General features: G+C 38.0%; 1 protein-coding gene across 2 annotated transcripts in view; it reads left to right on the forward strand.

The window, feature by feature from the left end:
- Positions 1-26,958, forward strand: part of LOC126475377 (cyclic GMP-AMP synthase-like receptor) — a 353,607-nt gene that overhangs the window by 106,282 nt on the left and 220,367 nt on the right. For both annotated transcript variants that reach the window (XM_050103201.1, XM_050103202.1), the window contains exon 4: positions 25,093-25,166. In XM_050103201.1, the coding sequence (XP_049959158.1) occupies positions 25,093-25,166 (74 nt within the window). The remainder of the gene's footprint in view (positions 1-25,092; positions 25,167-26,958) is intronic.

Here is a 26,958-nt window from a genome sequence, read left to right on the forward strand (position 1 = left end):
CTACCTGTGCTCTTTTCCAATCATTTGGAACCTTCCATTCCTCTAGAGACTTGCAGTACACAGCTGTTAGAAGGGGGCCAAGTTCGTTCGCGTACTCTGTGTAGAATCAAATTGGTATCCCATCAAGTCCAGTGGACTTTCCTCTGTTGAGTGATTCCAGTTGCTTTTCTATAACTTGGACACTTATTTCAATGTCAGCCATTTTTTCGTTTGTGCGAGGATTTGAGAAAGAACTGCAGTGCGGTTTTCCTCTGTGAAACAGCTTTGTAAAAAGGTGTTTAGTATTTCAGCTTTATGTGTGTCATCCTCTGTTTCAATGCCATCATCATCCCGGAGTGCCTGGATATGCTGTTTCAAGCCACTTACTGATTTAACGTAAGACCAGAACTTCCTAGGATTTTCTGTCAAGTCGGTACATAGAATTTTACTTTTGAATTCACTGAACGCTTCACGCATAGCCCTCCTTACGCTAACTTTGACATAATTTAGCTTCTGTTTGAGAGGTTTTGGCTGTGTTTACATTTGGAGTGAAGCTCTCTTTGCTTTCGCAGTAGTTTCCTAACTTTGTTGTTGAACCACGGTGGGTTTTTCCTGTCCCTCACAGTTTTACTCAGCACGTACCTGTCTAAAACGCATTTTACGATTGCCTTGAACTTTTTCCATAAACACTCAACATTGTCAGTGTCGGAACAGAAATTTTCGTTTTGATCTGTTAGGTAGTCTGAAATCTGCCTTCTATTACTCTTGCTAAACAGATAAACCTTCCTCACTTTTTTTATATTCCTATTAACTTCCTCATTCAGGGATGCTGCCACGGCCTTATGATCACTGATTCCCTGTTCTGCACTTACAAGAGTCGAAAAGTTGCTTCATACATAGCAATATTCAAAGTACAGTAACTGTGATTTCATCTTCCAAATGTTTCTCAACATAAACAATAATAAATAATATCTCTTTCAAAATCCTAGACAGTTTTCAGTTTTAGCATGTGCAATCCAGAATAATTTTCATTGTCACTGTGAGATCATCATTTCAACCTAAGATTTCACTGTATCTACTACATATTTCTTTATACAAAAATAGAAGAAGATAGAAAGACAGTAGAAGATAATTTGTAAAAAGATAAACAGGTGTTTCAGAAGAAAATGTGGAGTATGGAAATCAAAATCTCTGACATAACACTGCAGGAGCATCAGGGCCATGGACTTGCCACACCCATGTTATACAAAGTGCTTGTGACTCCTCTTTATCATTTATTTCTTGGTTCCCATTTATTTCAAATTTTGTCATTGATTCCTTAGTAAGCCCTAGTTGTACTGCTTCAACATCATTACATTACTTTAACATTTGTTCCCCAGGTCATGAATACAACATTTTGTAGTGATGTGGAACATCACAGTTTAACATGTGGTCTCTTTACATGATGTGTGTGCCCTTTCTTTTATTAATACTTCATTCTTCTATTGAGCAGAAGGAATTGTCACTGAGAAATTCTTTTAATTTGTCTTTTTGTCTTTAAATGCTGGCTGACCATGTTTCAGACTTTTAATGCTATTTGGTAAATGACCAAAGATTTTGTGGCAGCGTAATTTGCCCCTCCAGATTTAACCCGGAATAGTGAAGATCATCCTTTCTTCTAGTGTTGTAGGTATGCACTCTGCTTTTATTTATGAAATGGGGTGGATGATTAATAACAAATTTCATAAGTGAATATATGTGTTGTGAGGATTCTGTGAATATCTCTAGTTCCTTAAACAAATGTCAGCAAGTTAGTCTTGGGTGAGCTCCAACTGTTATTCTGATTACATGCTTTTGTACAATGAATACTTTTTCTCTTAATGATGAATTATCCCAGAATATGAAGCCATATGAAAGCAGTGAATGGAAAGCCCAAGTGGCGGTAGTGTGTGCATAAGGTGTGCTTACTTGTGTGTGTGTGTGTGTGTGTGTGTGTGTGTGTGTGTGTGTGTGTGTGAATGTTGTGTGTGTGTGTCTCTTTACTAACAAAGGCTATGGCCAAAAGCTGTGTGAGGGTGTCTTTTAATCATGTCTGTCTGCAACATGACGTGTCTTCTTTAATGTAAGTAGCAATCTGTCATTTTCTATATTGTTGATATTCCTACATGGAGTTTCCATTGTTTGATTTTCAGTGAGTTTGATAGAAATATAATATTCCTGTGCTCTCAGATGTCCTGTTTTCCTTATAATAATATTACAAATTGTTTTCATTTTATTATCTGAGTTGCTAATCTCAGACATAATGCACATACTTTTAATAACTTTTCTTAATACAGAGCAGTAGTTTTTATAATGTTTGGCTCTTTCTAAATCATTTACTCCTCCTAGCTATAAGATACATAACTGTTTTCTGTTTGCAAGATATTTTTATGCCTTCTGTAAACCATGGCATTTTAGATGGTTTCTTACAATTATGTTTCACAGTTTCCATAGAAAAACTATTTTCAAACATACTCACAAAGATATCATGAAATAGGTTAAAGTTTAAATTAGCATCAAGTTCCCTGCAGACTTCATCCCAGGTTGATTGTTGCAATCTTCCCCTAAAATTTTCAGTTTTTAAATTATTAATTGAATGCACTATTTTGGAGGACTGTTTTGCAAAACTACATTGTACATATATGGTATTGTGTCATATACTGTAACAACCAGGTGTCATGAACATGAAAATATATTTTTTGTTACATTTATCTTGGTCTATGAAAACATTATCTAGCAATGTGTTGCTTTCCTCTACTACCCAAGTAGGAAAATCAATAACTGATGTCAAATTGAGAGAACCAAGTAATACTTCAAGATCATTCTTTCTAGCAGACTCTTTCAGAAAATCGATACAGAAATTCCCAGAAACAATAATTTGCTTCCCTTTGTCTGACAGATATCACAACAGGGGGATCCAAGTTTTGCAGAAATAGCTGAAAGTTTCCCAGTTGTGACCTATACACAGCTACAATTATAAAATTACCATTCTTAGTTTAAGCTCACAGGCACATGCTTCTATATCTTGCTCCACACAGAATTTTTTAGTCTCAAAATTTTTCATCCTGATACATTTTAACACATACTCTCTCTGTCTCTACTTACACATACTGAAAGCTTATATGCACCTACATTTACCATTAAGCTTAATTTCATTTAATGCTGAATCATTGGACATTAATCTTAGGCACTCCCCTTAGTTTCAGTACCCCTCCCCCCTCTCCCCTTTAAAGATTTTGTTATCATCTCAGCCAACTTATATCCCCCCCTTTCCTACTAATTTATCTCCCCCATTTCCTACTGAATGCAGGCTGTTGTTGTTGTTGTTGTTGTTGTGGTCTTCAGTCCTGAGACTGGTTTGATGCAGCTCTCCATGCTACTCTATCCTGTGCAAGCTTCTTCATCTCCCAGTACCTACTGCAACCTACATCCTTCTGAATCTGCTTAGTGTATTCATCTCTTGGTCTCCCTCTATGATTTTTACCCTCCATGCTGCCCTCCAATACTAAATTGGTAATCCCTTGATGTCTCAGAACATGTCCTACCAACCGATCCCTTCTTCTAGTCAAGTTGTGCCACGAGCTCCTCTTCTCCCCAATTCTATTCAATACCTCCTCATTAGTTATGTGATCTACGCATCTAATCTTCAGCATTCTTCTGTAGCACCACATTTTGAAAGCTTCTATTCTCTTCTTGTCTAAACTATTTATCATCCACATTTCACTTCCATACATGGCTACACTCCATACAAATACTTTCAGAAACGACTTCCTGACATTTAAATCTATACTCGATGTTAACAAATTTTTCTTCTTCAGAAACGATTTCCTTGCCATTGCCAGTCTACATTTTATATCCTCTCTACTTTGACCGTCATCAGTTATTTTGCTCCCCAAATAGCAAAACTCCTTTACTACTTTCAGTGTCTCATTTCCTAATCTAATTCCCTCAGCATCACCCGATTTAATTTGACTGCATTCCATTATCCTCGTTTTGCTTTTGTTGATGTTCATCTTATAACCTCCTTTCAAGACACTGTCCATTCTGTTCAACTGCTCTTCCAAGTCGTTTGCTGTCTCTGACAGAATTACAATGTCATCGGCGAACCTCAAAAGTTTTTTTTTTTTTTTTTTTTTTTTCTTCTCCATGGATTTTAATACCTACTCCGAACTTTTCTTTTGTTTCCTTTATTGCTTGTTCAATATACAGATTGAATAACATTGGGGATAGGCTACAACCCTGTCTCATTCCCTTCCCAACCACTGCTTCCCTTTCATACCCCTCGACTCTTATAACTGCCATCTGCTTTCTCTACAAACTGTAAATAGCCTTTCGCTCCCTGTATTTTACCCCTGACACCTTCAGAATTTGAAAGAGAGTATTCAAGTCAACATTGTCAAAAGCTTTCTCTAAGTCTACAAATGCTAGAAACGTAGGTTTGCTTTTCCTTAATCTTTCTTCTAAGATAAGTTGTAGGGACAGTATACCTGCTTTCTTTGGGATTTGAATTATTATATTCTTCTTGATGTCTGAGGGTATTTTGCCTGTCTCATACATCTTGCTCACCAGATGGTAGAGTTTTGTCAGGACTGGCTCTCCCAAGGCTGTCAGTAGTTATAATGGAATGTTGTCTACTCTGGGGGCCTAGTTTTGAATCAGGTCTTTCAGTGCTCTGTCAAACACTTCACACAGTATCATATCTCCCATTTCATCTTCATCTACATCCTCTTCCATAATATTGTCCTCAAGTACATCACCCTTGTATAGACCCTCTATATACTCCTTCCACCTTTCTGCTTTCCTTTCTTTGCTTAGAACTGGGTTTCCATCTGAGCTCTTGATATTCATACAAGTGGCTCTCTTTTCTTCAAAGGTCTCTTTAATTTTCCTGTAGGCAGTATCTATCTTACCCCTAGTGAGATAAGCCTCTACATCCTTTCATTTGTCCTCTAGCCATACCTGCTTAGCCATTTTGCACTTCCTGTCAATCTCATTTTTGCCTGCTTCATTTACTGCATTTTTATATTTTCTACTTTCATCAATTAAATTCAGTATTTCTTCTGTGAGCCAAGGATATCCTCTAGCACTTGTCTTTTTACCTACTTGATCCTCTGCTGCCTTCACTACTTCATCTCTCAAAGCTACCCATTCTTCTTCTACTGTATTTCTTTCCCCGATTCCTGAGAATTGTTCCCTTATGCTCTCCCTGAAACTCTGTACAACCTCTGGTTTAGTCAGTTTATCCAGGTCCCATCTCCTTAAATTCCCACCTTTTTGCAGTTTCTTCAGTTTTAATCTACAGTTCATAAGCAATAGATTGTGGTCAGAGTCCACATCTGCCCCTGGAAATGTCCTACAATTTAAAACCTGGTTCCTAAATCTTACCATTATATAATGTATCTGATACCTTTTAGTATCTTCAGGGTTCTATCATGTATACAACCTTCTTTCATGATTCTTAAACCAAGTGATAGCTATGATTAAGTTATGCTCTGTGCAAAATTCTGCCAGACAGCTTCCTCTTTCATTTCTTAGCCCCACTCCATATTCACCTACTATGTTTCCTTCTCTCCTTTTTCCTACTCTTGAATTCCAGTCACCCATGACTATTAAATTTTCGTCTCCCTTCACTATCTGAATAATTTCTTTCATCTCATCATACATTTCATCAATTTCTTCGTCATCTGCAGATCTAGTTGGCATATAAACTTTTACTACTGTAGTAGTGTCTATCTTGGCTACCATAATGCGTTCACTAAACTGTTTGTAGTAGCATATCAGTACTCCTATTTTTTTATTCATTATTAAACCTACTCCTGCATTACCCCCTATTTGATGATGTATTTATAACCCTGTATTCACCTGACCAAAAGTCTTGTTCCTCCTGCCACCGAACTTCACTAATTCCCACTATATCTAACTTTAACCTATCCATTTCCCTTTTTAAATTTTCTAACCTACCTGCCCGATTAAGGGATCTGACATTCCATGCTCCAATCCATAGAACGCCAGTTTTCTTTCTCCTGATAACAACGTCCTCTTGAGTAGTCCCCACCCGGAGATCTGAATGGGGGACTATTTTACCTCCGGAATATTGTACCCAAGAGGACGCCATCATCATTTAATCATACAGTAAAGCTGCATGCCCTCGGGAAAAATTACGGCTGTAGTGTCCCCTTGCTTTCAGCCATTCACAGTACCAGAACAGCAAGGCCATTTTGGTTAGTGTTACAAGGCCAGATCAGTCAATCATCCAGACTGTTGCCCATGCAACTACTGAAAAGGCTGCTGCCCCTCTTCAGGAACCACACGTTTGTCTGGCCTCTCAACAGATACCCCTCCATTGTGGTTGCACCTACGGTACGGCTATCTGTATCTTTGAGGCAAGCAAGCCTCCCCACCAATGGCAAGGTCCATGGTTCTTGGGGGGTTACTCTTCTACCAAAGGGGTAACTTTGGATTGGATATTTCCTATAATACAATGCAAATATGTTCTTGTTTCTTATTTCTTGACTAGACTTTTGCATTTCAAATCTTTCAGAGTAAGAATAGGGTTTAATAGTTGATTACTTGTTGTAATTATGGGACTTCATTACTGATTTTAATGAGTCATTGGTAGATTTCATTGAAGAAGACATTTTCACCAAATGATCATGAACTGTTCTTAACACATTGTTGAAGTCAAGGCTGTTTTCATTTTCTGATGCATATTTAATAATTGCCCCACTACTTGATTTATTTAGTCTTCTATTTGGACATATTTGTTAACACAATTAATGACTATTTCAATCAAAAAATGTAAATTTTATACTTTTTACTTAACTTGATTATTGCCTCAACACATTGTTTGGAGGTCCTTTGCCCTTTTTTGATTTTCATTAATCATCTTAACTGTTCTCAAAATTAGCGTTGTCCATGAAGTTTATACGAGGCTAAATATCTCTTCACAGCATTCATTATATAATATTATACAGGGCGATTCAAAAAGAATACCACACCTTGAAAAATGTGTATTTAATCAAAGAAACATAATATAACCTTCTGTTATACATCATTACAAAGAGTATTTAAATAGGTTTTTTTTCACTCAAAAACAAGTTCAGAGATGTTCAATATGGCCCCCTCCAGACACATGAGCAATATCAACCCGATACTCCAACTCGTTCCACACTCTCTGTAGCATATCAGGCGTAACAGTTTGGATAGCTGTTGTTATTTCTCATTTCAAATCATCAATGGTGGCTGGGAGAGGTGGCCGAAACACCATATCCTTAACATACCCCCATAAGAAAAAATCGCAGAGGGTAAGATCAGGGCTTCTTGGAGGCCAGTGATGAAGTGCTCTGTCACGGGCTGCCTGGCGGCCGCTCCATCGCCTCGGGTAGTTGACATTCAGGTAGTTACGGACAGATAAGTGCCAATGTGGTGGCGCTCCATCCTACTGAAATATGAATTGTTGTGCTTCTTGTTCGAGCTGAGGGAACAGCCAATTCTCTAACATCTCCAGATACTGTAGTCCAGTTACAGTAGCAACTTAGAAGAAAAAGGGACCAAAAACTTTATTGGCTGAAATGGCACAGAAAACATTCACCTTAGGCGAGTCACGTTAATACTGAGTTGTTTCACGTGGATTCTCAGTGCTCCATATACAGACATTGTGACGGTTGACTTTCCCGTTAGTGTGGAAAGTTGCTTCATCACTAAACACAATCTTTGAAACGAAAGATTCATCTGTTTCCTTTTGAGCAAGGATAAAATCACAGAAATCGATTCTTTTAATCTTATCAGCTGCAGACAGTGCTTGAACCAATTTCAGACGATAAGGTTTCATAACTAACCTTTTTTATAGGACTCTCCATACAGTTGATTGTGGAATTTGCAGCTCTCTGCTAGCTCTACGAGTTGATTTTCCTGGGCTGCGAACAAATGCTTGCTGGATGCGTGCTACATTTTCATCACTCATTTTCAGCCGTCCAGAACTTTTCCCTTTGCACAAACACCCATTCTCTTTAAACTGTTTATACCAACGTTTAATACACCACCTATCAGGAGGTTTAACACCATACTTCGTTCGAAATGCACGCTGAACAACTGTCGTTGATTCACTTCTGCCGTACTCAATAACACAAAAAGCTTTCTGTTGAGCGGTCGCCATCTTAGCATCAACTGACGCTGACGCCTAGTCAACAGCATCTCAAGCAAACAAATGTACAACTAAATGAAACTTTATAGCTCCCTTAATTCGCCGACAGATAGTGCTTAGCTCTGCCTTTTGTCGTTGCAGAGTTTTAAATTCCTAAAGTTGTGGTATTCTTTTTGAATCACCCTGTATAACAAATCAGATTGTCTGGGAAATGCAACAGGATTAAAATTTTGCTAGCAACAAAGGATCTCAGATGGAGCCCTGAAATCTAAACAACTCAATTCCCAGACTCCAAAAAGCCTGGTGCTAATCTATTGGGCACAAAATCAGTTTTTAGACATTTCTGTCAAAGATAACAGATGCAGCATTACAATTGAGCAATAAAGGTTGTTGATAGGCAGTGCTTATGATATTTAATGCAGTAAACAGAAATCAAGAAACATACTCATTTGAGTTTTTATTGTTGTTGATGGTGGCTCAGCTCATCAATCTGTAAAAAACTGGAATATGTTTTCTCTGGAAGCCAACAAAATATCTTCATGTTAATGATGGTTTGTCAAAATATGTTTATGAAATAAATTATTGTTTGATACAGCAACCTTATGTAGAATGTATGAATTAAAAACAGACTCTTTTGGATTTTATTCTTTTATTAATAATTGGTTTTACTTTCATGAGGAATATGCAATTTATATATAGGGGTAGCAGAATTAATGTATGGTTCAGTATGCATGATTCTAAGTGTGAATAAAGAATTTTTACTAACCTTGAAGTTTTCCTTTTACAACATTTTAATAACATACAATAGCTGTGTGCTAGACTGAAGAACACATCAAATCAAATGAACCTACAGAGACCTTTTCCTTTTACAACATTTTTAAAAATATAATATACTAGTTGTTTTATTATATTAGTTGTTTTTGACTAGGTCTTTGAGGGCTCATCTGATTGATGCATGCTTCAACCTAGCACAAAACCATTTTATGGTTTTTAAAATGTTATAAAAGGGCAAGATCTCTACAGGTTCATGTGCTTTGACATGTGCTTCACTCTATCACAGAGCCACTTTATGGTTTTTAAAATATGGTAAAAGGAACATTTTAATTTAGTAACAATTCCTTATTCAAGTTTAGAATTGTACATTCTTGGACCATATCCTAAGTTTTGCTTATATTGTTATCCCGATAGACAACCTGAAGATTACTCTTGAAGGTGAAACATGTAGTTAATAAAAGAATACATTGTAATTGGGATTGTTTTTAACTCAAAGGTGAGTGTGCTTGCGTCATTCGTCTAAGCCTCAGGCCTCAGCAGTGCGTTTATGTTTTGCGGTGTGCACTGCAGCGGTAGCGGTTATAGAGCTAAGTACTGTCAAACTTATTTGTGCTCTGTAATACAGTTATTAAATTTAATAGATTTCAGTGATGTTGCATGCCGTTTATGTCAAAATAATGACTTAATAAACTTTTGTAATCGTTTGCTCGCTGTTTTTTTTTTTTTTTTTTTTTTCTGTGTGTTGAAGTTGTTTAGTAAATTTTGTGCATTAGTTTTCAACTGACGTTTATTATTGTTTCTAGTGAAATATTTCAGTAAAATTTTCATTCAGTGTTTTAACTTCACATAGTGTTACAGTGGCTGTTTGAATTTTTTTGTTTTAGCTAGTAATTTTGTTAAGTTTTGTGGTGTAGTAGTATTAATACAAGTAGTTGCTTTCTTAGTAGGCAGAGAATTTTGAGACCATTATTGTTAGTTCTTAAATAGTTCTACTGGTGTAACTGAACTTTGGTAACATAGCTGTATAGTTTTTTTCAGTAACTGTAAAATTTTACCATGAGTGAGAAGTGTGGGCTCTGTCATAGGTTTGTGAGTAGTGGATTACAGTGCGGGATTTGTTCAAAGTATTTTCATTGGGGGGAAATACAGTGGGGAAGACAGTGGTCATTTTAGTGAGATCCTCTCCTGGGAATACAGAATCTGTAGTAGAAATAAGTTAATAGAGGAGCAGGAGTGTAAGATCTGTGCCCTTTAGGTGCAGTTACAATGCGCAAAGGAGGAACTAGATAGGTTGAGGAGGGTGAAAGGTGGTGGGGAATTTGAACTGGCAGTTGGTAAGAAGGAAGTTAGGAAGAGAAGGTATTCAGACAGTTTTACTTTGCATACATGCAATAGATATGACCAACTGTCAGAGTTGAGTGGAGAGGAGCCTCATGTAGCTGTAGACGTAGGGAACTTGCAGCAGTCCTCAGCAATTAGGAGGCCTAGGTTAGTTTCAAAGTCTAACAGAAAGAAGGTTCTGCTGCTAGGTAGTTCCCATGGTAGAGGTGTGGGCCAGCAGTTACAGGAAGTGTTGGGGAGTGAGTACCAGGTCACCAGCATTGTGAAGCCTGGTGCAGGGTTGGCTCAGGTGACTGGGCATAGGGGAGTTATGTAAGAATTTTACAAAAGAGAATCAGGTAATGATAGTGGGTGGAGCAGGGCACAGTCTTGATAGGGACGGGGAATATGATGTCGGTGGTGACTTGGTTAAGATAACTACTCAAACTGGTGGCACTAATGTGCATTTCGTGCAACTGTTTCAGCATCATGATCAGCCTCACTTTAATGCGGCTGTTAGGTGTGTTAATGTGGGGCTGAGGAGGGCACTGATGGCAGAGGGCATGGGTCACATCTCAGTGGTGCCAGTTGGGTCTATCAGTAGATCGGGTTTCACTAGGCATGGCCTGCACCTCAATAGGTATGGGAACAGGAGGCTGGCTAAGCTTATAGGTGACAGTGTAGTGGGTGGTGGTGGTGGTGGTGGTGTCACTCATGGAATAATTCCTGTAGTAGTTGGTGTTAGAGCTGCACCTTTTTTAGATCGAAGTCAGCTGATAGGTGTACCTGCTCAAAGGAAGTCCCTCTAAGGGCTCATCTTCAGAGGATGTAATGTTTCCAAGTAGAGGAGGAATTAGCATATTTCATCAAAATATAAGAGGTATTAGAGATAAAGTTAGGGAACTGCTAGTAGATGTTGACTCTGAAATGATTGGTATATCAGAGCACCACTTAAATAATTTGACAATTCAGAGGCTTCCTTTACCGGGCTACATATGAGCTGGCAGTTTCTCAAGGAGTTCCTTGCGGGGTGGGGCAGTGGCTCTGTATGTAAAAAACAGTATTCCATTTGAGTCCATAGACATATCATGACACTGCACTGAACAGATATTTGAATGTTGTGCAGAGTTAGTTGAATTTAGTGAAACTAAACTTCTAATTGTTGTTGTTTATAGGTCCCCTAACTCACTTCAGAGCATTCTGCTTGAGCTAGAGAGGGTTCTTGATTCACTTTGTAAGAAGTACCAGAAACTAGTTATATGTGGTGACTTCAATACTAATTTTCTATATGATTGTGCAAGAAAAAGGATGTTGGTATAACTCCTAAATTCATATGATCTGATGCAAACTGTGTTTTTTCCAACTAGGGTGCAGGGGAACAATAACACAGTCATAGACAATATTTTTATTCATTCTTCATTACTAGATGGGCATTCTGTTAGTAAAAGCATGAATGGCCTTTCATTACGTGATGCACAAATTTTAACACTAAAAGGCTTTTGTACTCAAACCAATGTCATATTTAATTACAAACTATGTAGGAAAGTTAAGCCAACAGCAATAGAGAATTTTATAAAACTTGTCAAGGAACAAGAGTGGCAGGATGTTTATAGTGATGATAACATAGATGATAAATACAATGCTTTCCTTAACAAATTTCTCATGCTCTTTGATTGTTGCTTTCGATTAGAACATTCTAAATGGGGTACTAGCAGTAATGGGCAGCCCGGGTGGATGACTAGTGGGATAAGGATATCATCTAGAACAAAGCGGGAATTATATCAAAATGTTAGAAGTAGTCACAATCAAGTTACAGTAGCCCATTACAAACAGTATTGTAAAGTGCTTAAAATGTTATTAGGAAGGCAAAGAGTATATGGAATGCAAATAGAATGGCTAATTCTCAGGATAAAATTTAAACCATATGGTCAGTTGTCAAGGAAGTCTCTGGTCAGCAGCACAAGGTCGATGATATGAAGTCAGTTCGCAGTAAAAATATTTCTGTTACTGATAAATCAGATATATGTACAGTATTTAACAATCATTTTCTGAGCATTGCTGGTGAATTAAATAAAATTTTAGTTTCTGCAGGAAATCATATAACTTTCTTGGCAAATGCCTTTCCGAGATTGATGTCTGAAATACTCCTCTGTGATACAGACAAGAGGGAGATCGAGTCAATAATTAAATCACTGAAGACTAAGGACTGTCATGGTTATGATGGAGTGTCTAGCAGAATATTAAAGTACTGTGCTGCACATGTTAGCCCTGTATTTAGCAGTATTTGTAATTTCCTGAGCAATTAAAGTACTCAGTACTAAAGCTGCTTTATAAAAAGGGAGAAAGGGATAATGTAGATAATTTTAGACCTATTTCTATGCCATGAGTGTTTGCAAAAGTTATTGAAAAGTCTGTGTATGTAAGGATAATTGATCATTTTATATCATATGATTTGCTATCAAATGTACAGTTCGGCTTTAGAAGTTGTTTAACAACTGAAAATGCTATATTTCTTTTCTCTGTGAGGTACTGGATGGACTAAACAAAAAGTTTTGAATGCTTGGCGTATTTTTTGATTTAACTAAGGCATTTGATTGTGCTGATCACAAAATATTGCTCCAGAAGTTGGACCATTATGGAATACGGGGAGTAGCTCAGAATTGGTTCACCTGTTACTTTAGCAACAGGCAGAAAAATGTCATTATTCACAATGTTGATACCAGCTGTGATGTGGGATCTGAATGGGGTACTGTCAATTGGGGGGTGCCCCAGGGATCAGTGTTGGGGCCACTCCTGTTCCTTATTTATATAAAGGATATGCCCTCTAGTACTACGGGTAACTATAAAATATTTATGTTTGCTGATGACACTAGCTTGATAGTAAAGGATGTTGTGTGCAACATTGGCTCGGTTTCAAATAGTGCAGTGCATGACCTCAGTTCATGGCTTGTAGAAAATAAACTAACGTTAAATCACAGTAAAACTCAGTTTTTACAGTTTCTAATACACAATTCAACAAAACCTGACGTTTTAATTTCACAGAACAGACATATGATTAGTGAAACTGAATAGTTCAAATTTCTAGGTGTTCAGATACATAGTAAGCTGTCATGGAAAGCCCACATTCAGGATCTTGTTCAAAGACTTAATACTGCCATTTTTACTATTAGAATGGTTTCAGAAGTGATTGACACTTTGACACAAAAATTAGTCTACTTTTCTTATTTTCATTCACTTATGTCATATAGTATTATATTTTGGGGTAACTCTTCCCATTCTAAAAGGATATTTTTGGCTCAGAAACGGGCGGTTTGGGCAATAAGTGGTGTGAGTTCACGAACCTCTTGTCGACCTCTGTTCGAGAGTCTGGGTATTTTGACATCGGCCTCTCCGTATGTATATTCCTTATTGTCATTTCTTGTCACCAATATTAGTTTATTTCCAAGAATAAGCAGCTTTCACACAGTTAATACTTGGCAGAAATCAAACGTGCATTTGGATCATACTTCCTTAACTCTTGTGCAAAAAGGTGTACAGTATACTGCTGCATCCACTTTCAATATGCTGCCACTCGAATTCAAAAATATTAGCAGTAATCCACGTGCTTTCAAATCAAAACTAAACTGAAGAGTTTCCTCATGGGTCACTCCTTCTACCGAGTGAGGTGGCGCAGTGGCTAGCATACTGGACTCGCATTCAGGAGGACGACGGTTCAATCCCACATCTGGCCATCCTGATTTAGGTTTTCCGTGATTTCCCTAAATCACTCCAGGCAAATGCTGGGATGGTTCCTTTGAAAGGGAACGGCCGGCTTCCTTCCCCGTCCTTCCCTAATCCGATGAAACCGATGACCTCGCTGCCTGGTCTTCCCCAAACAACCCAACCCCATCCCAGTCCTTCTATTGTGTCCGGGAGTTCCTTGAAAAATTAAGTTGATTCTTATTGTATTGCTGATTGCGTTTACTTAAATTTATGGACTGACTTTTTTCGGGTTCATGAACATTTATTTTTATCCGTTATTACTTTTATATTATAATTTCATGTACTGACACGTTCCATGACCTTGGTGATTTGCTCCCCACATTTGGTCCTACGGAACTTGATGTGTAAATAAATAAATAAATTAATTAATTAATTAATTCTGTCAATAATACAACACTGTTCACCTACATTAAAATGAAATCGAATAAACTCATGACTTCTTAGATTATACACTTTGTACATTCCACTTTCATATATTTCACCATCAACATATTCAAAGCATTTCTTGAATACAAAAATTTTTAAACATCACCAAATTTCAGTAAGAACATTTTACGTAGTTACAAAGGAGACAAATCCCTCACTTGCCTTCCCGCGTTTGATCTACTCCATCATTTCACACAGATTCTATCCAACTCTCTCCTAAACAAACAAAAATGTTACATTTTGCCAGTATAAAGAGTCTGACAGATGATACTGCAATAAGGCTACAATAAATCTATGTTGGAAATGTTATTTAGAATACAAACATATTTTGTAAAGACTATTAAATAAATTATTTATAACAGAATTTTAATCATTTGCATATTGCCAAAAGTAAGTTTATCTGCCAATAATTGGCATAAGAAACAAAATTTATTTCATTGGATAGTAAATATTTTCAGAGAGAAAGCAAAAATGTAAAGAAACGGGTTTTCAGAATATAATGTTAAAAGCATAATATGATACATTAAATTTCAAATAATAATAAACAAACATCATAATAGCCCAAAAAATTCCCACAACGAAAATACGTTTTGAAAATACAAAGCATCATTACAATATGAATGGTATCGAACAGTTCATTTGACACAGCTGTATCGTTATCTACTACTGAACAGACATCACAATCATGCACATTCATTTCAAACTGCAGTCATTTCTTGGAGTTACAAATTACCTTAGGAGGTTCACTGAAGGATTTGTTGATATTGCCAGGCCATTAATGCAATTCTTGAAGAAAGCTTCAAAGTTTGTGTGGACAGGGGATTGTCAGTAGATGTTTGACAAAATGAAAGAAGTTTTGACCGCAGGTCAAGTTTTGCTATTTTCTAATTTAAACAAGAAGTTTATTCCTTCATGTGGTGTTTCCAACAATGCACTTGGTTGTGTGTTGAGTCAAGAAGTTGAGGGCATGGAACATCCAATAGCCTATGCATTGAGACAGATGAATTCAGCAGAAAAGAATTACTTCATGACAGAAAAAGAAATATTGAGTCTTGTTTATGGAATCACCTCCTTCATGTGTTACCTGCATGGTAGGAAATTTTGAGTCATAATGGCTCATGCAGCATTGAAATGGTTTTTGGGGTTGAAGGATCCGTCCAGTAAAAACACGAGATGCAGTTAGTACCTACACTGTGTGGTAACAGTGGTGATGTCAGTTATGATAGTGCCACTAGGGTAGTTTTGCTAAACACGGTTTTCTGAAACTCCTTCACCAAAGAAGATAAAGTAAATATTCCAGAATTTGAATCAAGAACAACTGCCAACATGAGTATCCTTGTGTAGTGAAGCAGCTTAAATCACTTAATAAAGGCAAGCCTCTGGTCCAGGTTGTGTACCAATTAGGTTCCTTGCATTCAACCATTATGAATTACCTTGAAGAAAATGATTCATTGACAAATAGTCAGCGTGAATTCAGAAACTATTGTTCTTGTGAAACACAACTAGCTGTTTATTCTCACAAAGTAATCAGTGCTATTGACAGAGGATGTCAAATTGATTCCATATTTTTAAATTTCCAGATTGTCTTTGACACCGTTCCTCACACATGACTTCTGATCAAATGTCTACGGAATATCACCTCAGATGTGTGACTGGATTCGAGAGCTCCTGTCAGAAACGTCACAGTTCATAACAACTTACAGAAAGTCATCGAGTAAATCAGAAGTAATATCTGGCATTCCCCAAGAGAAAGTATTATAGGCCTTCTACTGTCCCTGATCTACATAAAAGATATAAGAGACAGTCTGAGAAGCCCTATTGGATTTCTGCAGATGATGCTGTCATTTACCTTCTTGTAAAGTCATCAGATTGTCAAAACCAATTGCAAAATGATTTAGACAAGATCTCTATATGGTGCAAAAAGCAGCAGTTGACTCTAAATAATGAAAAGTGTGAAGTCGTCCACATTAGTACTAAAAGAAATATGCAAAATTTCAGTTAAATGATAAATCACACAAATCTAAATGCTGTAAACTCAACTAAATACCTAGGGATTACAGTGACAAATAACTTAAATTGGAATGATCACATAGATAATGTTTTGGAGAAAGCAAACCAAAGACTTCAATTTATTGATAGAACACCTAGAAAGTGTAACAGGTTTGCTAAAGAGACTGTTTACACCATGCTTGTCTGCCATTTTCAGGAGTACTGCTGTGCAGTATGGGATCCACATCAGATGGGACTGATGGAAGACACTGAAAAAATTCAATAAGAGAGCTCATTTTGTATTATTGCAAAACAGGGGAGAGACTGCAATGGACATGATATATGATCTGGGGTGGTAATCATTAAAGCAAAGGCATTTTTCTTTGTGGCAGGATCTTTCCATGAAATTTCAATTAACAACTTTCTCCTCTGATTGTGAAAATATTTTGTTAGTACCAACCTACACAGGGAGAAATGATCATAATAATAAAATATTAGAAATCAGAGCTCACACAAATAGATTTAAGTGCTCATTTTTCTTGCATGTCATTCAAGAATGGAATGGTGGAGAAGCAGCTCAAAAGTGGTTGAAAGAACCCTCTGGCAGGTACTTAATTGTGAACTGCAGAGTAATTGTGTGGATGTAGATGCAAATGTATAAGCGAACTGTGTTCATAACATGTAATGAGGAAGATATTGAGTGGTGAATTGTATGGTGGAGGCTATGAGACAAAGGCTTAAAGGGAACAAAATGGCAAGTGAGTGGCACACAATACCAATCATGATTATAGAGAAAGATGTACTGAATAATACTCAGTTACTAGTGAAGCTAACTGGGGAAATAATGAAGTTTGAGAGATCTGTGAAGACTCAGGAAATCAGTATTTAAAAGTGTTGCAAGCCAGAGTGGAGATGTTGGATAAGGAAAAGATAATGACAAAGTAGTTTCAGTCATTGGAAAACAGGGTGCAACATGTTTGAGGAGTGACATCAGAAGTATGGGAAGCCATGCAGCATGCATTATGAGAGCAATTGGGAGTGGACTTGTCAGCAGATCAGTACCTGGAGGGATTATGGAAAGTGCAGAAAGAATTACCACCTGAATTAAATTGGGTTGTGAAACCTAGTGATGGAAGCTTGCTGTTGTTTTCTATTTCAACATAGCAACAGTAGAAATGAGAACGGCTGGAGCATGGATATACATCTTGATCTTCTGCCCAGTAGAAGGAAAGCAGGCATGGCATCAATATTATGCAGTACATACATATACAGTCAAGTGAGGAATGCTGAAGAAGTTTGTCCCAGTAAATGTGCAGCAGTTGTTGTTATTTTTGGAGAATAAAAGAAGGCATGCCAAAATGAAGAAAGCAGAGTTGCAGACATGCTAAAGGAGAGTATCATAGTGTGTCCTAACAGGTCAGTCAGGGTAGGCCAGAACTTATGTACAGTGAAATTATTGTTGAGGCAGGAAGGAGGAGAGGGTGTACGTAAGAAAAAATCAGGCCTGAGTTGTACATCCAGCAAGTTGAGATATATTGATTGTACTCCACCTATGATAAAGTAATAGCTACAGCCAGTTGCTACAAGCAAGGGAAGCTTATGACAACAAGAAGAGTAGAACTGAATGGTAGCAAACTATTGATAAATGGGACATCATGTGAAGTAGTGGGACATGTTTTCTGACTACCTGTCACAATCTCAGGAATAAATCAAATGAGAATTTCTCAGTCTCAGTTATATTGGCCAGAGGAGCCTATAGAAGTGCTACCAGATGTGAATTTGACTATCCTAAATCAGACTTTGGGACTTGAGTTAATTTATTCCATAGATAAACTCTTTAACAAGCAAGAGGATAGAATCTTTGTGGAGACACTGACCAATATCACATTGGAACCACATTGACTATTGTGGTGCCAGGTGCCACAGCAACACTTAGTTTGCTGTGCATACTCTTTGTTTTCATTCACAAGAAGGGGAACATGGGACATTGGACAGCTACTGTTCAGATGACAGTGGTTTGGATTTCCAGAGCCTAGGAGGCAATGGAGGAAACTGTAAATTTAGGTTAAGCAGAAGTTCAGATGAACCAGAGGAGGTGAGAAAAGAATTGTCAGAGCTTAGGATAAGCAGTGCATAAGAAAAAAATAGTGGAAAGACTAACACCAAACCGAAAGTGGAAGAGAGCCAACAGGGCCAGCCATCAGAGAGCTTGTTACTTTAAACTGTACAAATGTAAGCTAGTTTTAATGTTAACATAGCATTACTCGAGCATCAAGATGTCAGAAGACTTTCCACATCGAGGCTGCTGAAGTGTTGAATATAAGTGCCAAAAGGCATAGCACAGGCTGAACATGTGCAGCTCAGGAGAGTGTATATACCCCAGCCGTTTGTACTAAAATCACTTATGTTACCAACACAACTCTACTATCACAGGGGCTGTGTTTCCTGGCCATTGTATGAGACATTGATTGAGGACCACAGTTTGCATCTATGCCAGAGCAGCCTGCCCTGAAGCTGTTGGGTCGTGAAGCTGCTGCTATTATGGGCCAATGCCAGCCCAGGGTAGCAACTCACCGACCACCAACACGGGAGCAATGGGTCACTGTCCACTACATCACAAGCCTGCTTCCTTCTGGCAATGTTGGGAGGTGGGGTGAGGAGCATGTCACCACAACATTAGGGCCTTGCAGTGACTATTTAGGACTGAGAAGCACCACTGGCAAACAAGCTTGCATTACAAAGGCCGCAGCAGGCTGTGCTGCACTCTGTCAGCAAACCTGTCTGTCAACAACTCCTGAGACAGTGGAGTTCGTCAATCAAGTTTCCTAAGTCCTGTACTGCGTTGTGGTAAGATGTGGTAATGAAGAGCACTGAGTATTGTGGACTGTTTCTCTGGCACTGCATCACATCTGTCCAACAACACCCAGCTACTGACATCCCATGGTTGCATCTACGAGGGCTGCGAGTATCCAGTGCCCTCAACAGTATTAACAATTTTAAATATCTGTCATCATTTCAATATTGCCTTCCATGTAAAATGAATCAAGGTAGAATGATGGGACATGAAAACGTAAAATGGCTGGTTTGTAAAAGGAATAAGAATATCATGTTAGACCTATGAGCAAAGTGAAGCTACAGATGATCACTCCACAGCTATTGTAAACTGTACCCACAGGTTCTTTGTAAAGTAATCTTCAATGGAACACTAACATATAAAGCCTACATAAATGATTAAAATAACAAATATAAAGTGTTGTGAGATTTTTTTTTCAGAAAAAAATTTACAATTGGTGTGAAACATAAAACCCCAGAGTTGCACCAGTGCAATGATCAACCATTAATAGACACAAAACAAATTTGTGTTGCATTTAATCAACACTTTTCTGGTATAGCTAATATTCTTTGAGTTGGTCACTCTCCACCAGCAAAATTCTTCCTTCCAAAGTGTACAAAATCTGAGAAATCACTTTCTCTAGTGTCTACAACATTGAAGGAAATTCTCTTAATTATTAGGAACATGCAGCTTTCCTCCTGTAGCCTGCTTGTAGAGTATGACACACAGAGTACTAGATTTCAAGAAAGCGGGTGGGCTGGATCTGGACTGAATTCACATGGTAAAGTAAGAACCATGAGCTGATACACTGACCAACTGGAGTGGTTCTTAGACATTTACCATGCTTATTTAGGCAAATGCCAGACTGGCCCCCAAATCCCACCTCAGAGAATAAAATGAGCAAACAATTAAATATGGGACTGATGACCTCAGATGTTAAATCCTATAGTGCTCAGAGCCAGTTAAAATATGGTAATACACAGAACACAGTTTATATGATTCACAGACAGATGGCACACACAACTTTCCTACTTTTTGTTACATTGACAATTTGTCATCAGGAAGGGCACTGTCTAGAAAGATTATAATAAAATGAAATTTGACAAATCCCAAAAAAGCAGACCCCCCTATTAGATGGGGTAATCTCCAAGGCAAGGGAGAAACTAAAGAAGAAAGGAAAAGAATATCTTTCATCTCCCATTGATGGTGTACCTACATGTGTAATACAATAGGTTGATAATGAAATTCCATGAAAAATCTCCTGTTGCTAAGGAAGTTGGCTATTAAGGTGGTTAAAGTAGAGTCATTAGTGATGTCAGAAAATTTTTTCAAGAGTAATTTATGGTTCATGGTGTCGTACACAGCAGACAGGTCAACAAAGGCCACACCAGTTACCATATGTGATTCAGAAACGTCTTCGATGTACTGGGTGAGACTAAGGATCTGTGATGTGCAGCTTTTACCCAATCTAAAGCCAGCCTGTTGAGGTATGAGTGCAGAGTCCATTCTGTCAAGCAGTTCAGAATCATTCTCTCCAAGATTTTATACAAATGGCAAAGAAGAGATATTGGACGATAGCTCTTAGGGTCATTGTTCTCTTTAGTGGGTTTAAGGATAGCGATGACATGAGCTTTCCGCCAAACTTTAGGGATCCTACCAGAGCATAAGCAGTTGTTAAAAAGATCTACAATCCATTTTAGTGTTGCTGGACCAAAACATTTTATTTGCCCATTCCTAAGATCATCCAGCCCACCAGCCTTTCCTATTTTACACTTACTAATCACCGTCTGCAGCTCTTCTGAGCAGAAAGGCCTAGACAGGTCGGGAACAGAAGTATGCATGTTGTTAGACTTTGGCTCGATGTTTCAGTTATCCAATTTCCCATTTAATAACAGTTGATGGGCAATATCATTGGCTGTTATGTTTGCATGGAGGGTCATGCTAGCAGGGTCATTATTAAGACGCCTGAGAAGTTTCCAGGCTTTCTGGCTGTTCTTGCCGAAGTCAGTTTCCTCCATAAGCTTGATCCACTGATCCAACTTGGTGGCTGATATTGTTTCAAGTAATTGCAATCCACAAGATAGTGTTTCTTCACCAAAAGCGTCATGCTCAAATGCTTTGTAGTAGCGATCGAGAACTGATGCTATCTCAGGGGACAGTCCTTGCATGTATTTAGTTCACCATCCATGAGGGATGGACATTCTAGAACATTTGTTCACAGCTCTTATGAAACAATTGTATTGCTCAGGGTATGGGCCGATGGGTGTCACCTCTTGATCAAGAAGAGTTGTAAACTTGTTCCAGTTTGCTTTTTTAAAGTTATACCAGTGGCAAAATGGAACAGACTGTGGAAGTATTGCAGGCAAGATCTGACACATGATTGGTCTATGTTGAGATTTAGGGATTGGTGAGCATACTGTCTTTCTGCACAGCTGTGTGATGGTATCACTGGCAAATATGAGGTCATGACTGTATCCACACTTCCATTGTGCACAATTGAAAGATGGTGGCAGCTTACTATGGCTGTTAAAGTCACCTATTACAGACATAGCTGGCTGGCTATGTAAATTGGGTGTTTCTTGAAAAATGAAGGCTTCTGTGGGAGTCTTATAAACTGATGTTACTGTTATGATTTCAATATTGTTCTTTGCAGTAATTCAAGTAGAATTAATATCTAAGCTGGATTTTGCAAAAATGGCACTGCCATACTGACTGTGAAGTCATTCTCCAACAAGTGCCACGCCAAGTACTTTGGGGCACCTGTCTTGAAAGTGCTGATGTGTCTCTTGGATGCAAAGTATGTCACTCCTTAAGGAGTTCCCCTTTCTGGTTGCTTAAGCCTTCTATATTGACAAAGAATATAGTCAAAGCTGGCCCTGATATGGGCAATTTTTAAACATGCTGGTTGCTATTTCGAAGGCTGATGCCTTTGGAGTGGAAGGATTAGCTGGCTGTTACACTGTTACCAAAGGACACCCGGATGTGCTCTACCTCATCTATCAGCTTGTCATCATACTTTAGAAAGATGTTGGTTCTAAACCTTCAACAAGTTCTGAACTGCATATATTGTACCTGTTGATGATAAGTGGCAAATGGTGGTGTAGAAACAATGCCCATGAAAATTTTTGTAATAGTTCTTGCTAAAACTGTAACTGATTTGCTGTTTATCACTATTTATGTATGATTAGCAAACAAAACAAACTTAGCGTCTGCCAATGTTACAGAAGAATATTTATTAATATACATAGTAAAATACAAGGGATCTAAGGTACAACTTTATGGGACATATATAATAAATTTCTGACTGATGACTTGATAGAAGGCTGTTTCCCGTTCTCCCTACTCCAAAATCACATGCACATATCTGTAACTTTTCTCATTACCTAATGCAGCTTTATCTTATTACATGAATGAAATTCATGAAAGCTTGAGAAATGACATATTATGTCATCTTCATTCTTAGGAGCCAGAAGTTCCTCCTTAGTGTTCATTAAGTAGGACCTATTTTTGTGTTCACATAGACCTGATCTTCAGTGCTGCTATTTATTTGCGAGCTATTTTCCACAAATAATGTATATTTGAAAAGTGAAAGTTTTATCTGCAAAACTGTGCTCTATTTTCCATATGGCAGTTTTTTTGTAATTAAATCTATCATTTCTGCCCTTTTTCTTTCATGTGTAGTCTTTATCAACATTGTAATATAAAATATTGAAAAATATATAAAATATAAAAAGTTGAAAAAGATGGAAGAGCACAGAAAGTATAAAAATGTAGAAACTGAAGAAGGCTAAAAGAGGTACAGGAAACTGGTTAGTGAATTAAAAAGACAAACTGAAGAAACAAGGGGAAAATGGATGAAACAGAAATGCAATGAAATAGAGAAAATGGAGAAAGATGGAAAGCATGAAATGATATGTAGACTGGCTAGTGAGATAGTTTTTTAACATAAAAGAAAGAGGATAACATGGAAATAGAAAGAGTGGATGATACTCTAGCAGAACAACCACAGGAGATTTTGAACAAATGGCAAGAATATGTTGAATGTCTGTACAAGGTGGATGAAATACAAAGCGAAATTATGGTTGAAAAGGAGCAATATGTGCCAAAAGATGGAAAGGAATTCACCATCTTGGAAGCAGAAGTAGAAAAGGTGCTGAAGGAGATGAAGAACAGGAAGGCATGTGGAATTGATGATTTACCAGCATAACTGTTGAAGAGTCTGGGAAACAAGGCAAGAAAAGAAATAATCTACCTCTGTAATGAGATATATGACAAAGTGAAATGGCCTGAGGAGTTCCTTGCAACAGCTATGATACCAATAGAGAAAAAGAGAAACACCAAAAAATGTGAAGACCATAGGACCATAAGTCTAATTTCTCATGCAGCTAAAGTGTTGCTGAGAGTGTTGAATAGAAGGCTATATGGCAAACTGGATAGAGGGATTGCAGAGGAGCAGTTTGGATTTAGAAGAGGAAAAGGAACAAGATATGCTTGTCCTGTTAAGAACTATAGGGGAAAGATATATGGAAAAAGGTAGAGAAATCTTTGCTGTTTTTATAGATTTAGAAAAGGCTTTTTACAGAGTTCAGTGGAACGAGCTGATGAATGTTTTGAAGAGGAAGGGAGTAGATTGTAAAGAGAGATGACTGATACATGATATATATTTACACCAGAAAGTGAGGATAAGGATTGGAAATGAAATGTCAGAAGGAAGCAGCATTGGACAAGGTGTTAGACACGGTTGTTGCCTTTTCCATCTGTTGATTAACACATACCTTGACGAGATTATTGTGAAAGGCTTAGATAGGAAAAGAGGAATATGTATTGGTGGAAAGAGAATAGAATGTACAATATGTGCTGGTGACATGGTATTACTGGCAGAAAGCAAGCAAACAGTGAATAACGTGCTGAAGGATCTGAATGAAGCTTGTGTGGAATATGGGATGCAAATAAACACAGCAAAACCAGAGTATGGTCATCAGTACAAAATGCAGACTGTCCAATATTAAAATTGGGCAAACTACCATGAGCCAAGTAAGTGCATTTAAATATCTTGGAAGTACAATAACTGAAGACTTGAGATGTCACCAGGAGGTGAAAACTCAAATTGCCATAGTGAAGGAGGCATTCAACAGAAAGAGGACATTGGTATGTGGAAAATTAGATAAAGGTCTAACGAAAAGGCTTGGCAAATGTTTTGTCTGGAGTGCGGCACTATATGCGGCCGAAACGTGGATGCTAAGATGAGAGGATTAAAAATGGTTAGAAGCATTTAAGATGCAGATGTGGAGGAGAATGAAGAGGATAAGCTGGTTGGAAAGAGTGAGCAATGAAAGAGTATTCGAAGGGTTGGTGAGAGAAGATGTCTGCTGAAGGTTATAAAAGAAAGGAAAAAGACCTGGTTATGACATTCATTGAGAAGGGAGTGCTTGCTAGCAGATGTTTGGTAGGACTGGTTTGTGCAAGTAGACTGAGAGGAAGAAGGAGATACAAGATGGTAGATGACATAAAGGGAAGAGGAAATTATGTGGACCTGAAGAGGATGGCAGAAGACCAGACAGCCTGGAGACTTACCATGTGAATACCTGCCTGTTGGAAGAACAGTAGTGATGATGATGTAGTATAAATACAGAGAGAAGAGTGTGTCAAATTATATTATCATAGAGATTTCAAGGATAGATTTTTTATTGTTCCTCGAACAATGTAAATTATCCCTCACATTTGTTCGAAAGTTGATTCAGCTTTTCTAAATTCTTGTGATTCCTGAATTCCATTGTCAGTTTTTAACTCCCATATTTCAATACAAGAATAATACATGTTTATGTTACTCTGTTTGTGAAATTTACAGGTTTCTGAGAGTGAACAACCTGGTTTCTGTCTGCTAAAATTGCTTGAAAACATGTCACCAATTTCTGATCCACGGTAAAGTAAAATTAAGTTTTATCACATAGTGTGCATGTAACTCACATAAAGTTATTACTTTCAGTAACCATTAATTTGTTTCTTTTTCATTATTGACTAACATTTTACAATTCTTAGGTTGTTTATTTTACACAATAGTGGTCATTTATATCTTCTTTTCCATAAAATTTTCATTTCTCTAGAAGAATACTGTAATTTAAGCAATCTGATGCCATAGATCATTACAGACCAGTCTATTTGGTGATGTTTTTCCATTTAAATATTTTATTATATGTTTTACAATGTTGAAGATGGTTCATTAAGTATAAAGTTCGTGTAGAACCACAACTGTGAAATGCAGAATCATATCCTTACTGAAACATTGGTCCAGTCTGAAATATATTACTATTTACAAAATTTAAGAGTAAAATGTTAGTTGCAACACTTGTTGATAACTGTTAATAACATATGAATTTTCTTACTTCTACTTTTGTAGTGTTGTGTTTTTAATGTATTTTTTACTACTACTCTCACAGTGTAGTCCAGCTCCACAGTGAAATGGTTAATAGGTTTGGTAGCTCAGTCAGAAAATACTCAACTTCTCTTCAGCAGGACTGTATTCAAACCCATTTGGGTGCCATAACTTTGCCAACACAATAACTCAGCTCATTTGGTCAGCTGGCTGCCCACCCTCAGCAGTAAAAAAGCAAATTCAGTTTTCAGTAATAGACTTTGAGAGACATCAGGTGACATCTGCACAGAACCACTCTCTCTGCAGAAGAAAGACAAGAACCAAACAGACTGAAATAAATAAAAAAAGTTTTAAGAAATAATGGTCAGTGTGGCTGACTGCCCTATGGAGGACTTGTATTAGTTCCCAGTACTCTCAGGGAATTTTCCTTGGTGGTAGGACTGGAACTTGGTCCACACAGCCTTGTGGTCCCAACAGAGAATCTACTTCAATGAAAAGTAGCAGCTCCAAGATTTGGAAAGTCAAGAATGGTTGGGAGCACAATGTGCTGACCTCACGTCCCTCCGTATCATGGCACAGGATGACACAGCTGCTGGTCAGCATCATGTGATCCTCTGATTGTGGAGTTACAGATACTTAGCCAGTATCTCATCTCCTACTTTCCAAACTTTACAGAAGCTCTCCTGCGAACCTTGCAGAACTAGCACTCCTGAAAGAAAGGACACTGCGGAGACATGGCTTAGCCACAGCCTGGGGGATGTTTCCAGAATGATATTTTCACTCTGCAGCGGAGTGTGCAAAGTATCCTTTCTTTCAGGAGTGCTAGTTCTTCAAGGTTCACAGGAGAGCTTCTGTAAAGTTTGGAAGGTAGGAGACGAGATACTGGCAGAAGTAAAGCTGTGAGGACCGGGCGTGAGTCATGATTCGGTAGCTCAGATGGTAGAGCACATGCCCGCGAAAGGCAAAGGTCCCGAGTTCGAGTCTCGGTTGGGCACACAGTTTTAAACTGCCAGGAAGTTTCATATCAGTGCACACTCCACTGAAGAGTGAAAATCTCATTCTGGAAACATCCCCCAGGCTGTGGCTAAGCCATGTCTCCGCAGTATCCTTTCTTTCAGGAGTGCTAGTTCTGCAAGGTTCGCAGGCGAGCTTCTGTATAGTTTGGACGGTAGGAGACGAGATACTGGCAGAAGTAAAGCTGTGAGGACCGGGCGTGAGTCATGCTTCAGTAGCTCAGATGGTAGAGCACTTGCCTGCGAAAGGCAAAGGTCCCAAGTTCGAGTCTCGGTCGGGCACACAGTTTTTACTTGATTATTGCTGTAAGAAAATGTAATACTGCAG

Source organism: Schistocerca serialis, chromosome 4 (genome assembly GCF_023864345.2).
Source record: "Schistocerca serialis cubense isolate TAMUIC-IGC-003099 chromosome 4, iqSchSeri2.2, whole genome shotgun sequence".
NCBI classification, from domain to species: Eukaryota; Metazoa; Arthropoda; class Insecta; order Orthoptera; family Acrididae; genus Schistocerca; species Schistocerca serialis.